The sequence below is a fragment of the Nilaparvata lugens genome, chromosome 3, assembly GCF_014356525.2.
Source record: "Nilaparvata lugens isolate BPH chromosome 3, ASM1435652v1, whole genome shotgun sequence".
NCBI lineage: Eukaryota > Metazoa > Arthropoda > Insecta > Hemiptera > Delphacidae > Nilaparvata > Nilaparvata lugens.
Window position 1 is genome coordinate 57448539 of NC_052506.1, and position 13743 is coordinate 57462281.

Consider the following 13743-nt stretch of genomic DNA (forward strand, 5'->3'; position numbering starts at 1 on the left):
AGTTCATAAGATCATGTTCTATGAGAATCACTCGTTAGATGCACTTAATTTAGTCGAGAGGCGACTCATAATAGGTAAGGACACCTCAAGGTTTAAAATTTCAAAAACTTATAACCTTTGATACAATCATCGGATCGCATTGTACTACAATATTATTCTAGGCTCGTCAAGGCGATTCAAATTCATGCATCATGAGTCAAATTTGGTCGAAAAATGGAAAATTCCTTCTTGAGTGTACCGTACTTTAATCAGTATTTCAATACACAAAAAATGGCCAATTGCTAAATTCAATAGTTATTTGTATATCTAGAGTAAAAAGTGCTGTTTTTTCTCCCTGAGGGAAAAGTTTGAAGCCCAAGGCAAAGCCGAGGGCAACAGTTTTCCTGAGGGAGAAAAAACATTTTTCATTCGTGATATACACAACATTTTTCCTCCACCTACATTTTTATAAAAACTGCAAATAAAATAATTTTTAAAAACTTACGAGACCAAACAATGTTACAACATAATATAAAAAGTAAACAGAAACAGCTGGCTTGTAATCACAGTTCTCCGCCGACAGCACTATCTGTCGGCAAAAGTTGTAACAACAATGGCCGCCACAACTACAGCTATGATGAAGTTTCCGTTTCAAATTTGATTAGTTAATAATGAATATTCGTTGGCTGGTATTTTTAATAGCATGGAATATAAAAAATATTTATGCATTTCTTTAGTATAGTGATATGAAGTTTGTAATAATTTTAGCATACAAACATATATTTCATATGTTGATCAAATCTGGTTGAGGTATTGAATTTAGTTGGCTCAATGACTGACTACTCTATATGCTTCCTCATCTGAGCTTAGACCTTCTTACCTATTACAATGTAAGTTTTTAAAATAGAGATGCTTCCCATGTTATTTAAATGGAGTCACTTTTCCTCCCTAGGGAGTTTTTCTGTTCTTTAATACCGAGAGCGAAAAAGTGACACTTTAGTATTATGCTTCAGGGAGTAAAGTAAGTACTTTAGACAGTAGGTGGAGGAAAAGATAATTTCGGTAACCTGTCATTATATCATTATAATAGCTATTTATGTATTAAGAGCGTAATGCGCGACTTTATCGCTCACGCAAAACAGTTATCACGCGACGCGAAGCGGATAAAGAAGCATTACGCGCGAATTACATACAAATTTTTTTCTACAACTGCCCAAACCTGTTAAATTACTTATATCGGCGGAGTTACAATTACCGACTTTTTTACTACAACTGCGCGTAAAAAAATAATTTACATACTCAATTCTCCTCATAAAACAGCTTATTTCTGAGGAGAATCTACTTTTTCGCTCGCTAACCATTCGCGCATGCGCAGTAAATTTTCTTTACGCTCGCAATCATTCGCGCATGCGTAGAAGAGTTTCTTTACGCTCGCCAATCAGCTGATGGTAAGCAGCTCGCCAAAAGGTCAGATCTTAACCTAAAAAGTCGGTAATTGTAACTCCGCCGATATAAGTAATTTAACAGATTTGGGCAGTTGTAGAAAAAATTTTTTTTATATAATTCGCGCGTAATGCTTCTTTATCGCTCTTGCAAAATTAAAACTGTTTTGCGCGAGCGATAAAGTCGCGCATTACGCTCTTAATACATAAATAGCTATTTTTACGCGCAGTTGAAGAAAAATATATTATTTAATCTCGAATTTTAGAAAAGAATCTTCTCTTTCATTCGCTGTAAACGATTTATGAAAAAGCGTTCGTAAAGCAAGATTCGATCCTTGAAAAAAATCAAGAAATTGGACATATTTACCTCATTTTAACGGTCTCGGCCGTGCTATGATATGAAGCAATGATTCAAGATGAATTTTAGGCAACTGAGCTTGTAGAGGATGAAATTATCTACAATTTGGAACCAATTACGAGTTTCCATGTTGTATCTGAATCGTTTTCAGTAATATCAGTTAACAGTAATATCGCGAAAAAAATGAAAAACTAATCGTTAGTTTATATACAGAGTGGGTGAGAAGTCCGAGAACGGCTTAATATCTCATACACAAAGGTAATTTGATAGTGGGTGTGATTGGGGATCCTACTCAAATTGAAAATACTACTTCACTATGACTTCAAAAATCTGGTCCGCAATATTGAATGAAACTTTATTTTCTTAAATGGGAAGGTTGTCATGCAATACATGATTTCGATACGAAATTTCAAGAAAAAATGAATGGTGAAAACCGTACATCGATATCTCAAACCGTTCAGAAGATATTCACATTATAATTCAATACCACTTACGTATTTCATTTCTGATTATGCATGCTATTGATTAATAATGTGAATATCTTCTGAACGGTTTGAGATATCGATATGCGGTTTCCGCAATCCTTTTTACTTGAAATTTCTTATCGAAATCATGTATCGCATGACCACCTTCCTATTTAAAAAAATAAAGTTGCATTCAATATGGCGGACCAGATTTTTGAAGTCATAGTAAAGTAGTATTTTCAATTTGAGTAGGATCCCCAATCACTTCCACCGTCAAATAACCTTTGTGTATGAGATATTAAGCCGTTCTCGGACTTTTCACCCACTCTGTAAATTGAAATCGAAAGTATTGTTCATTGAAGTGGAAAGAGGAGATAATTTTTCACATCCTTACATGATTTTGAAATTTTATGTGTAATGTTTCACAATCACAAGATACGCAGCTTGAAATATAGGAATTGGTCATTTTGTGTATTGAAATATTGGTTAAAGTACACTTGAGTGTGATTTTTTCCATTTTTCGACCGAATTTGGCTTATGATGAATGATTTTGAACCGCCTTGACGAGACGAGAAGAATGAGTACGATGAGATCCGATGATTGTATAGATGTGTGTTTGAAATTTTGATCCCTGAGGTGTCCTAGTTTAAACAATCAGCTGACTTTGATAAATTTATTTTATTATTATTTAAATTTTTACTATTTTGAGAATAGATTAGGTTTGGTATATTTTTAATTATAGGTGTAGTAGATTCAAGTTTAGGTTTATCCTTATTAGTTTATTTAGTACGAAGGGTTAATTTACCTTACATTAGTAGATTTATATTATGTTAAGTCAATTGAATCACACAATAATAAATGCAACCATACATTGGTTGAACGAGTTTGTGGGTCAAGCAACGTGAAGCTTTTTTATGCGTTTTATCGCTGGCGGCGTACGAATCGGCAGGGTTGGAAGCTCTCAGATTGGCTGATTATCAGCTGATTTCCGAACGCCAACCCTATTAGCTTCTAATAGTTGGCCCTAACAGTTAAACTAACTTTGGAGAAAGCGAGCCTTAGTTTTATATCCAACAAAGTTCTTGGCATTCACTTGCTGGAGTAGATCTCCCACCATTCTGTGTTAGAAACTAATAATGTAATGATAAATAAAAAATATTTAAAATCATTTATTGAATAACTTTATCAATCATTGATAAACTGTACAACTATAACAATAATCTGAAAGATTAGGTTTTAAAGAATTCTTTGACTTGAGGGTCTAAAGGCTTCAAGATAGTCTTGTCTTTGATGTTGACTACCCAGCCTGGTTCAAGGCCGTAGAACAGCTGTCTAGGATCCTTCCTCTCACAGAGCATCTCGTACTCAGGGTCATCTTCTATTTTTGGAAGTGTGTATCCATACTTCTGCGACAGGACAAGACGTTCCCATGAAACCTTCTCAGGATCAGCCAAGTATCCTCTGTTCTCAGCACCTGCATAAAATAGTATGGCATCTTCTGGTGGCAACATACGTCTTGGGATAGCTTCACCTGCAATAAATCATTCAAATTCATGATTAATTGAAAGGCAAGTCAATTCAGAACAGTGTTTTCAACATTTAATAAGAAGGAAAAAATACATCTACACATTTACAATATTCTCAATATTACGAAGTCAAGAATGTGTACATAGAACCATGACCACCAAAGTAAACGTACTGATGTACACATCAAAAAGGGAGATGGAAGCATTCAACGAGATGGTAAATTCGATAAAAGAAAGTATGATAGAATTCGTATCTAATATGGGAAAAAAATTGCAACAGGAAATCGAGGAAAGTTTTAAAACCGTTTGAGTTTATTTATTTTAGTGTTGATGGCGAAAAAGAAAAGATGCTGGATGACTTTTAGAAGAATCATGGCCATTGGTTTGCTCTAGACTTTGACAAGCCTATTAGGTTAGCTCTCAGATATATGTATAACATTGTTAGTATGCCACAAGTTATAGTGATTTACACACAGGGGAATCTGACCACGTGGAAAGAGGCTTACAAGAGATTCAGGCGATTGGAGTCAATGTTCTTGTAACCTGGTCTGATTTAAAATTTTATGACTCAAAACGAGATTTTATGAATTTAAATTTCTTTCTGATGAAGAATTATTTTAATCAAATAGATGAATTGAGAATGATCTGACTGCTTGTGAAATGGTTTTAAATATTAAAAGTTATTTAATGACAATGCCAAGATACGAAGGATATTTCTATCTCTCGACCTAGAGTATCAGAGATGAATAATTGGAAGCAAGATTGTTTGGTGCCTCAAGGAAGTCACCATAGGGTGTGCAGGTTACGACATGCATTAGGGTATGCATAAGTAAGAAAATCAGGAGCAAGTGTGGGTGTCACTAGCTCGAATGGAACTCCTCAGTCCTCAGCATGTAGCTGAGAGGAAGCACATTTGTCCGGAACTGCAGAAGCATGGCTGTCTGGCAGGGAGGAAGTGTGTCTGTCCTGAGGTTTGGCTGAGCAGAGTATTGTTCGATTTAGAGGTTTGAGACATCGTTGGTGGGGACGCGATGAAGCTCACAAGTGGAGGATCGAATGTTGCTATATCCAATTGTTCAAGTTTCATTGGAAATCCAAAGAATCCAAATTGTTTATTATTCGCAAGAATTGAATTTGACAATAATTTAAAAATAAATGTTTGCTCAAAATTAGATAGAGCACGGGAAGTCCCGTACTGCATTATGAAGAGGATAATAATAATTGTGTACAGGATTAAGAAAACTGAAGGAAGAACCAAACCAAAGGTTGTACACACAATCGTCTATCACTTATCAAGGAAATCTGGATATTGGAGACCAATATCCTAAGGGGGGGATAGTGATGTAGGATAGCCCTACGTGGATATCATGTGAGCACGGTTGTCAAGGTGACTGTTTTAGCAACGAACGTTTACGAGTAAATAACTAGTTGAAGTTGGAGTTTTATGAAGAGTTTTAAAGTTGGATTTTGATGAGAGATTGTTCAAAGATTATGTTATTTTTATCTTGTTCGATGTAAACTTTTAAGAAATAAAGTGACCATTAAAAAACACATTTACAACAGTACTGCAAAATCACTAATAGTATTCGCGACTTGAGGCCTCCATCTACGGTCAAACAAGTTTGTGCAAACCAGTACGTACGTATAACATCAGGCCCCATACGTATAATAAACACGTGATAGCCCAGCGCACACGGTATCACAACTACCGTTGCCGTTGTAAATCAGTTGCGCGCTCAGCCTTGACAATGTATTCAAGTGAGGAAGCGCAATTGATTTGCAACTATTTTTTGACGATCTGATACCAGTTTACAGCGGTAGTTGTAAAACAGCCGTGTGCGCCAGGATTTAAAATAATTAGGTATGTGAAGCATACCTGTATGTATAAGTAGGTACTGGTTTGCAAAAACTTGTTTGACCTGGAATGGGGGCCTTTACGGGGTTTAAACTAATTTATTTGCCACAACGCTTCTCTTACGTGATGATAATAATAATGATTATTATTATTATTTATTATTTTTTTAGTTCTGATCAGTTACTGTGGAAAAGCAGCACGAGTAAATCCGATAATTTCATTTCAACGAAACATTGAAGAACATTGAAGTGACACATAACCTAGCTACATTTGGACTGTTGTAAAAATTAGAATTGAAACCGTTTTGGGCGTAAGCCTGGGGTACTTTTCTGAAAGTTGTGTAATTCTAACTGATTAAATAAATAAATAAATAATAGTGAAAGATGAATAAAATTGTTTTTAAATAGTAGTAACTTGGAAGATTGAGAGAACAATTAAATTTTCATTTTTTGATAATTTAGAAACAATAGGTATAAAAATTGTTGTATGCTTATCATCAACAGCCTTAATGGAGGCTCATGGAGGCAGCATCCTTAGCAAAATCCCGACTTTTTCATTATTACATACCTAATCTTGAATTCTTAACAATAACTTTGGAGGAATAATTCTCTGAATAAAATGAGTAAAAGCCTGAAAGACTAATGTACATTTTTACATGACGAATAAGAAATTTTGATAATTGATCCAATAAACCCACCTCTCTTGAAGAATTTGACAGGATCTTTCATGATCCATAAACTATCGAAATCGTAGAAACTTGTTGTTATCACTCCACCATTTCTTTCAATAGCAGCAATAACCGGTTCAGTTGCCCACTGCACTTCAATGTTGACTTTTGCTTTAAATTCATTAGCTCCCTGCGAAAAAAAAACACTCAATGAAATAATTTTACTCGTTACCAGGTAATCTTAGTTTCAAAAATAGCTTATCTTATATTGGTAAATAATGTCGATGACGTCGAATAGCTCAATAAATATTTTTTGTGCTTCAAGGTTTCCAATTAGGACTCCCCTTTACGGGAGAAATGTTTCATATTGAAGGATTACAATTACAATAATTACATAAGAACAATTACAGCAGCATGCTGAAAAATGGGAGCTTCATGCTCTAGATCGCTATAGGCCTAGTGAGATTCACGTTTCAAAGTCAATAGAAATGATAGGAAGTTAATGTCACTTAACCTATTTCCACCGCCTTCTAAAGTATATACTGTAGCTGTCAAGCTTTCAATTTGTTCGCCAATTTCACATAATAGAACAGTAAATACAAATAAATCGAAATGCATTGAAAATTCATCACAAAGAAACAATTTTTGAACAAGGGTGATCCCTGCAAAGGCAACTGCCTGCCGCCTGAGAGCAGTAATGAGATAGTGAACTTGAATAGAATTACATTTTAATGGTTCTTGATTAATCTGTAATTCTATAACTTATTTAAAACTACATTAATATTATTGGTAATAATAATAATTGAAGAATATTGAAGTGACACATAACCTAGCTACATTTGGACTGTTGTAAAAATTATAATTGAAACCGTTTTGGGCGTAAGCCTGTGGTACTTTTCTTAAAGTTGTGTAATTCTAACTGATTAAATAAATAATAGTGGAAGATGAATAAAATTGTTTTTAAATAGTAGTAACTTGGAAGATTGAGAGAACAATTAAAAATTTTCATTTTTTGATAATTAGAAACAAGACATGTATAAATAAGACATGTATTGACATGTCTCAACGCAAAACAGTGTTATAAGAACATCATATTTCAATTGTTGGAAAACAAAGAAATCCTTAGTTAGAAGAAAAATAGAATTAGGTTAGAGAAAAGAATAAAAATGGAAAATCAACAATAGTTAATTATAAAATTCACAAAGACTGTAGAAAATAAATACTAATTATACAATCCAAAGAAACAAGATATAAAAATCAAACAAGAAGAAATTCACTAAATTCAAAGTAAGGCTCAACTCACACTTACGCGACTCAGGTCGAGAATAGACTCGACTCTAGTCGAGAGCATGTGTTTTCAAATGGTGACGTCGCGGAGACTAGAATCGACTGGTCTGTGTGTCACCATTTGGAAACACATGCTCTCGACTAGAATCGAGTCTATTCTCGACCTGAGTCGCGTAAGTCTGAATTGAGCCTTGGTGTTGAAAGAATCATGTAAACTACTTGGATACATAAAAAAAAGTTTCCAGCATGACGAAAATTTCATGTTTTTTGCTCGAAATGTCTCGACATTGACGAACATAATTATTAATTAAAAAATATCTATGGGTCGGATATAAATGATCCAGACACCAATAGAAAGGAGACAGTCTCCCCGTTCATGTGATATAAATTTATTACGCATTACGACGCTACATGATTCTGAGAGAAGTGATATTCAAAAGAAAAACAAATCTTCGCGATGTTTCCAATTTTATCATAAACATTAAATTTCCTTTCAATCCTTCAACCTTGAAACTTTTTTAGCACTACTAGGATATCGGGGATGATATTATACATCCAATTCTGATGTTAAATGGATATTTGAGAAAGTTGCAATTTTACACGATTTGGCAACCCTGTAATTTCTTCGGATGGAGGGCCAAGTCTCAACTTGTTTTACACAAACTATAGTGTCTGGTTCAAGAAACGGTTGTTGAACTAGGATAAGCAAACAAAAAGTGTTCACCTGCTTCATAAATGTTCATTCTTGGGCGTATTAAGATGTCATCACATTGAATGTGTATTATGTGCAAGAGAACGTCAGATCATGCATGAGCCGAAAAACAATACTTGGTAAGTGGCATTGAAACACGTTGTGACTTGCTTATAGCTGCTCACACTGAACGCAACCAGTACGTGCATGCGTTCAGTGTAAGTGTTGCTATTGCTCTTTCATAGTATGTTTCTCATCTGCGCGCTTGGTCATGCACTTGCACATATACGCATCCAATGTATATGAAAGAATCATACATTAGATTGTATGATTTGATAGCATTTACCTCAGCTGTAAGATTTACACCGTAGTGTAACAATTCTGGTGTGAATGTCCATATGCCGGTATTACATAACGCTGCCAAGTCAATTGGTTTCGACGTATCCAACCGATCGGTTTCAATCATCTTTTGCAATTGCATCAACGATAATGGAGGATATTGCCGCCTCAAACTGGAATATATCAATAACAATTGTTTTGAGTTTGGAGAATTTTTTCAAATTCAAATTTATTTCTCAAAAAACATACACAATTATAATAATATAATACTATAACAACTAAAAATAATACAAGAAAAATACTATTAAATATATAAAATGATTCCAAAACTGCAGTATATTTTTTATGTCCATCTATGTCTAAGGAGTAGCCTACAAGGTAAAACCTGTGCGTAGACCTAAGTTGCATTAATATATTTATTCAATATAAACTAAGAAATTAAACCAAATTAAGAACAAAGATTAGTGGAATTTACACACAATATAATTTTGTAGATTAGTAGATGATGAAATTAGATAAAAGTTAGCAACACACAATAATTATTATTCTATGATAAAAAAACAAAACATAAAACAAGAAACAGTTGGTGCCTAGAAGATTTTTTCTTCAGTTTTATTTGATCTTATCCATTCCTCAATCTCGCAATTTAGTTTTTTGCTCCAGCTTGTATTGGCAATAAAATGAGTAGGAACAAGATTTATTATCCTCTGTGATAAGTAAGTGAATTGTCTTCTACATACATTCAAATCCATCCTGTCTTGATGGAATGTTTCTCTAGTAGGACGTAAATTTAAATTCAAGTTTCTTTCACGAAGAAGAAATTTATTTTTATTCTTTTTAATATATATTATCAAGTTTTTTTATGTACAGCTGTCGAACAGTTAGTACTTTGAATTCATTGAATAGATCGCTTGTAGGACAAAGTCTGGGTTTGCCTAGAATTGTTTTAATAATATATTTTTGAATTATGAAGAGTTTTTCAAAATGTGTGTTCAAGGCTCCACCCCAAGCTCTTATTCCATATTGTAAAACAGCTTGTGCATAAGAGAAGTAGATTTTCATCGAGCTATTTTCAAATTATTTAGTTCTCTAATTTGATGGAATTTATATAGAATGATTCCATGATGTATAAACAAGTAATTATAATTTTATTTCCATCCAGAATGCAGAAACTGTCATTTCGGCAAAACTGTTGTGAATATAATTTCAATTTTATAGTTCTGTACATGATATTCTAGTATTTGCCGTTAACGACAAGTTTCTCAACTGATACACATGATCGTATTTCAATTACAGGTAGAGAATATAGAAAGATGGAAAATATCGACTTTTTTATTCATTCATACAATAAGTACATCATCAAAATGATAGGGAGAGAAAAAATAAGGAAACCATGTGCTATTTCTCTCCAAAATTTAGATAGGGTTACACATAGTCCGACTGTATTTTTATAGTTAACTGTTCGCAACATGCAAACTTGTTTTCATGTATGACACTTTTTTTTAACTATAGACTTATTTTTGCCTTAATTACAGTAAAAACCAATTGCTAGTAGTATTCGCTCTCCTCTTGTAAAGGTGTGTAACGCTAGCTCGACGTTTTGCGTTTTGAGGATTTTCCAAAAATTACATTATCTTTTATTTACAGCGAATCAGTAGTTGTTGATGAATGACAGTGTTTAGGGTGTGTGCAAACTGAGAGCGGTCAGTGTTTTTAGAAGGAGATACATATTTATATCCTTCTAAGATCGTTGGAACTCGGAACGCCTGACCGATCTCTGAGTGCCCTCAACTTTACAGAATAACGTGTTTATAGGATAAACTGAATCTACAATGAGGTGAAATTGAAGTTTCCTATCATATATGAACTTGAAGAAAGAATATTATGTTGTAAGAATTCCAAATGTCTTTTTTATTATTCAAAAGCTACATAATTATAAGCGTTTCAAACTTTCCCAATAATAGGTGTACCTATCCAAGAATTTCACTCCAGTAAGTTGAATTTGTTCTCTGTCAATTCGAAATTTTTAAACCAGAATTCATATTTAGTGAAATTTCGGTTTTAAGTTCGAATGAATCAATGAAAATTTTTAAATTGGTTCACAGCAGTTTATAAAACAACAACATGATGAAAACTGAATGGAAATGCTTGAAAACAGAATTTAAAAGAAAAAATACGTCTATAAATTTAATCTTACTCTACATAACAATAATGATAAATATATAAATTTACTTACTGGTGGCCTTGATAGTAAGGCTCGTGGGGGAATCTGAGATAGAACGGAGTATTGCCAGTCTCATAACCCAGTCTCATCCAATTTTGTCTCTGACCGGAGCCTTTGTTTCCGCATCCATGCTTGTCTCCCCCATGTTGACCTCGGCGGCGAGTCCGCTACAAAATACAATCATATTTCATCAAACTCTCATACTTATACATACTATGATTTCCTATGTTTCTTGTCCTGTTTTGAGTACTTTTAATACCTGTAATTCATTTCCGAATATTTAATGTATATCGTTATGGGCTTTGCCTGTTGTGCTCACCCAAGTAAGATTGAATAAGGAAATACTTGACAGATTACATGCAGGTTGTGCACATTGAAAACACTAGCAGTCACCAAAATACCAATATTGATTATGGAGTTGTGCAGGGCAGCACTCTAGGTCCTGTGTTGTTTCTAACTCTTGTGAAGAACAAGAATCAATTCTAATCAATTTATTGTAATGTAGAATCAAATCTAATGTAGGAGGGAATATAATATTATGAAAACACAAATTTAAATTGAAAAGTACTACTACATCACTCACAACACAACTGTAAAAAAATATAATATTACTTTTTTCTGATGACACAGCTGTTTACATTGAGAGTGAATGCTGGGAGTGCAGGAGATTGCTCCTTTCCATTTATAGTTTTTTTCTATTCTTTCTTTTTCAAGTGTTTTCTTGGTAATTTTTCATTTCCATATCCTCATTTTTTTCTTTTATCTCTCCACTCTTGTGAAGCATTTATTAGATACTCACGTCTCACCTCATGTGTGAATGCTTATTAGACCTAATCTCTCTCTTGGTTCTCTCATGAGAAAAAATTATAATAATTTAAGCCAACGTAATCAAGCATTAATACTTTCAAATTATTTGTTACTTGAAATTATTTTCATGCTTCTGTTAATACCATGATTGTTTCGTATCTATCAAACGTTTTATCTCTATTATTTCAATGAATTATATAATTAATGTACATATAAAATTTGATTTTTATATCACTGATATTTAGTAGTAAATAATGTAATAATCTGTATTATTGGTATTTTGCATATAATACCTTGATATAATACAATTTTGATCTTTTCGTCAAAATGTCATAGACTACTGATTTGTCGACCCAAATACAGACACTTGAGGTCTATATGGTGGATAAAAACAAACGCTTCTACACAATATGCTCGTTTTGTTGAATATAGAATTTGAGTTTGAATTCTCATATAATTCCTTCACCGGCACAATTCTTAAAATTATCTTGTAATAATAACATAATGGTATTGGAAAGAAAAACATCTTAATAAAGAAGTTACTTTATTAGAAAATAATTTAAAATTTTCACCTAGATTTTGGGCAGACCATGCAGTTTTTAGTTTGTACAGTATAGTACAAGTTTTCAAAGTAGTTTATATATAGAAAGGAGTATTATATAACTGTTAGACTCTATTCACACCGAGTTTGCTCCCTCAGAGGGAGTACTTCAGCGGACGTTTCATTAAATCTTGAGCGATTTTTCGAGACACACGCCGTGTTACTCCCACCACGGTAGTAAGCTCGGTGTGGCCTAGCCTTAGCAGCTTGAGACGCTTGTCATGCCCACTGTCACCAATCCAGTTGCCAGTAGCCGATCTACAATTGTTTTTTTTAAACCCTTGACATTCTCACAGTCTATACCAACACCTTAGAGTATATCATACTCTACACACCTGATGACGACCCCAATAGAGGAGATCTACAAACCTTTGACGATTCCCTGATCCTAGGACCATGAGGAAGACACCGGAAGTAAAAGTAAGTGAAGAAGTATACATCGGAAGAAGACTAAAGACATTCCTACTGGAGAATCCCTTCTACTCTTTGAATGAATTTTCTGAGTGTGACAACCAACTGTAAGTAGTTACTTTTCTCTTTTGTGCACTTGCCTGATAGCTGCTTGGTTAATTGCTTGAATGTGTGTAACTTATACCTCTGTTTTAAATTAATTGTCTGTTTCTTGCTGTCCATATGTTGACTTGCCTGTTGGCTTTTTATTTCTCTTGACTTGTATCCTAATGGACTTTCCCTGGTGGCATTTCTATGTTATAAACAGAAGCCGTTATAATTATTATAGACTGGAGATGCCTCGATGGAGACTGGTGGGACCCAAAGCAGCTTCACAACTCGGGCCATAAGATGTTTCAAAACCATGCCAAGAGAAGTGCAAGACATGCATGTACGTGAAATTCAGCTGAGGAAAAGACTGCTGCATAAGCCTCTGTATTCGCTGTAGGATCTGGATGAATAGCCTCTCTATTGGGTTTCCCCAATGACTTGGGTTATACTTATACCTAATGTCACTGCTGATCAGGAAAACACAATTCTTGGAGATGACATCAAATATCAAGTAAGATTCTCTGGTCAATGACTACGGAGAAGACAACAACAAGTGATATGTAAGTAACAGATAAAGTACTGAGATTTGATATCGAAACGATTGATATTTTATTATTGATAGTAATGGCTCATTTGAAGTAAAGCGGGCCACTCACTATCCAATTTGTTGAACCTGAGCTCCAATATGTGACCGTGAATGGGGTTGTTGTGGGTGGGACCGTGAATGGGGTTGTTGTAGGTGGGGCAAATGTTTCCGGACGAGTTGGACAAGTCAGGTGGAAAGTTCCAGCCTTGCAAGTTGAAAGGTCAGCCGCCTAGTCAGAGTTGATTTGGAACGTGAGAGGGGTATGTTAGGCTAAATATTGGACAACCGATCGGAGCATGAAAGACTTTACATGTCCAACTTAGTTGAACAATAAATAAGAATGAATTATTAGACTATTTTGAAGTTACTCGTAGTAAAATCTTACAACTGACATCCACTGTTACAGATTAAAAAAG

The 13743-nt window shown here is 34.2% G+C and overlaps 1 protein-coding gene across 1 annotated transcript; it reads right to left on the minus strand.

Moving 5' to 3' along the window:
* Window positions 1-3397: 3397 nt before the first annotated feature.
* Window positions 3398-11086, minus strand: LOC111051730 (39S ribosomal protein L15, mitochondrial). The gene is made up of 4 exons (XM_039424124.1): window positions 10845-11086; window positions 8616-8781; window positions 6322-6481; window positions 3398-3774 (listed from the first exon to the last, which is right to left on the minus strand). The coding sequence occupies exons 1-4, from the start codon at window positions 10919-10921 to the stop codon at window positions 3473-3475; spliced, it is 705 nt and encodes a 234-aa protein (XP_039280058.1). The 5' UTR covers window positions 10922-11086; the 3' UTR covers window positions 3398-3472.
* Between the last annotated feature and the right edge of the window lie 2657 nt (window positions 11087-13743).

Bases quoted from the DNA above. Each gene is read 5' to 3' on its own strand.
- LOC111051730 (XM_039424124.1), bottom strand. From the start codon at position 10,921: ATGAGACTGGGTTATGAGACTGGCAATACTCCGTTCTATCTCAGATTC. The intron at 8,782-10,844 runs GTAAGTAAATTT...GATATATTCCAG, and splicing joins CCTTACTATCAAGGCCACCA to TTTGAGGCGGCAATATCCTC. The intron at 6,482-8,615 runs GTAAATGCTATC...TTTTTTTCGCAG, and splicing joins GTGTAAATCTTACAGCTGAG to GGAGCTAATGAATTTAAAGC.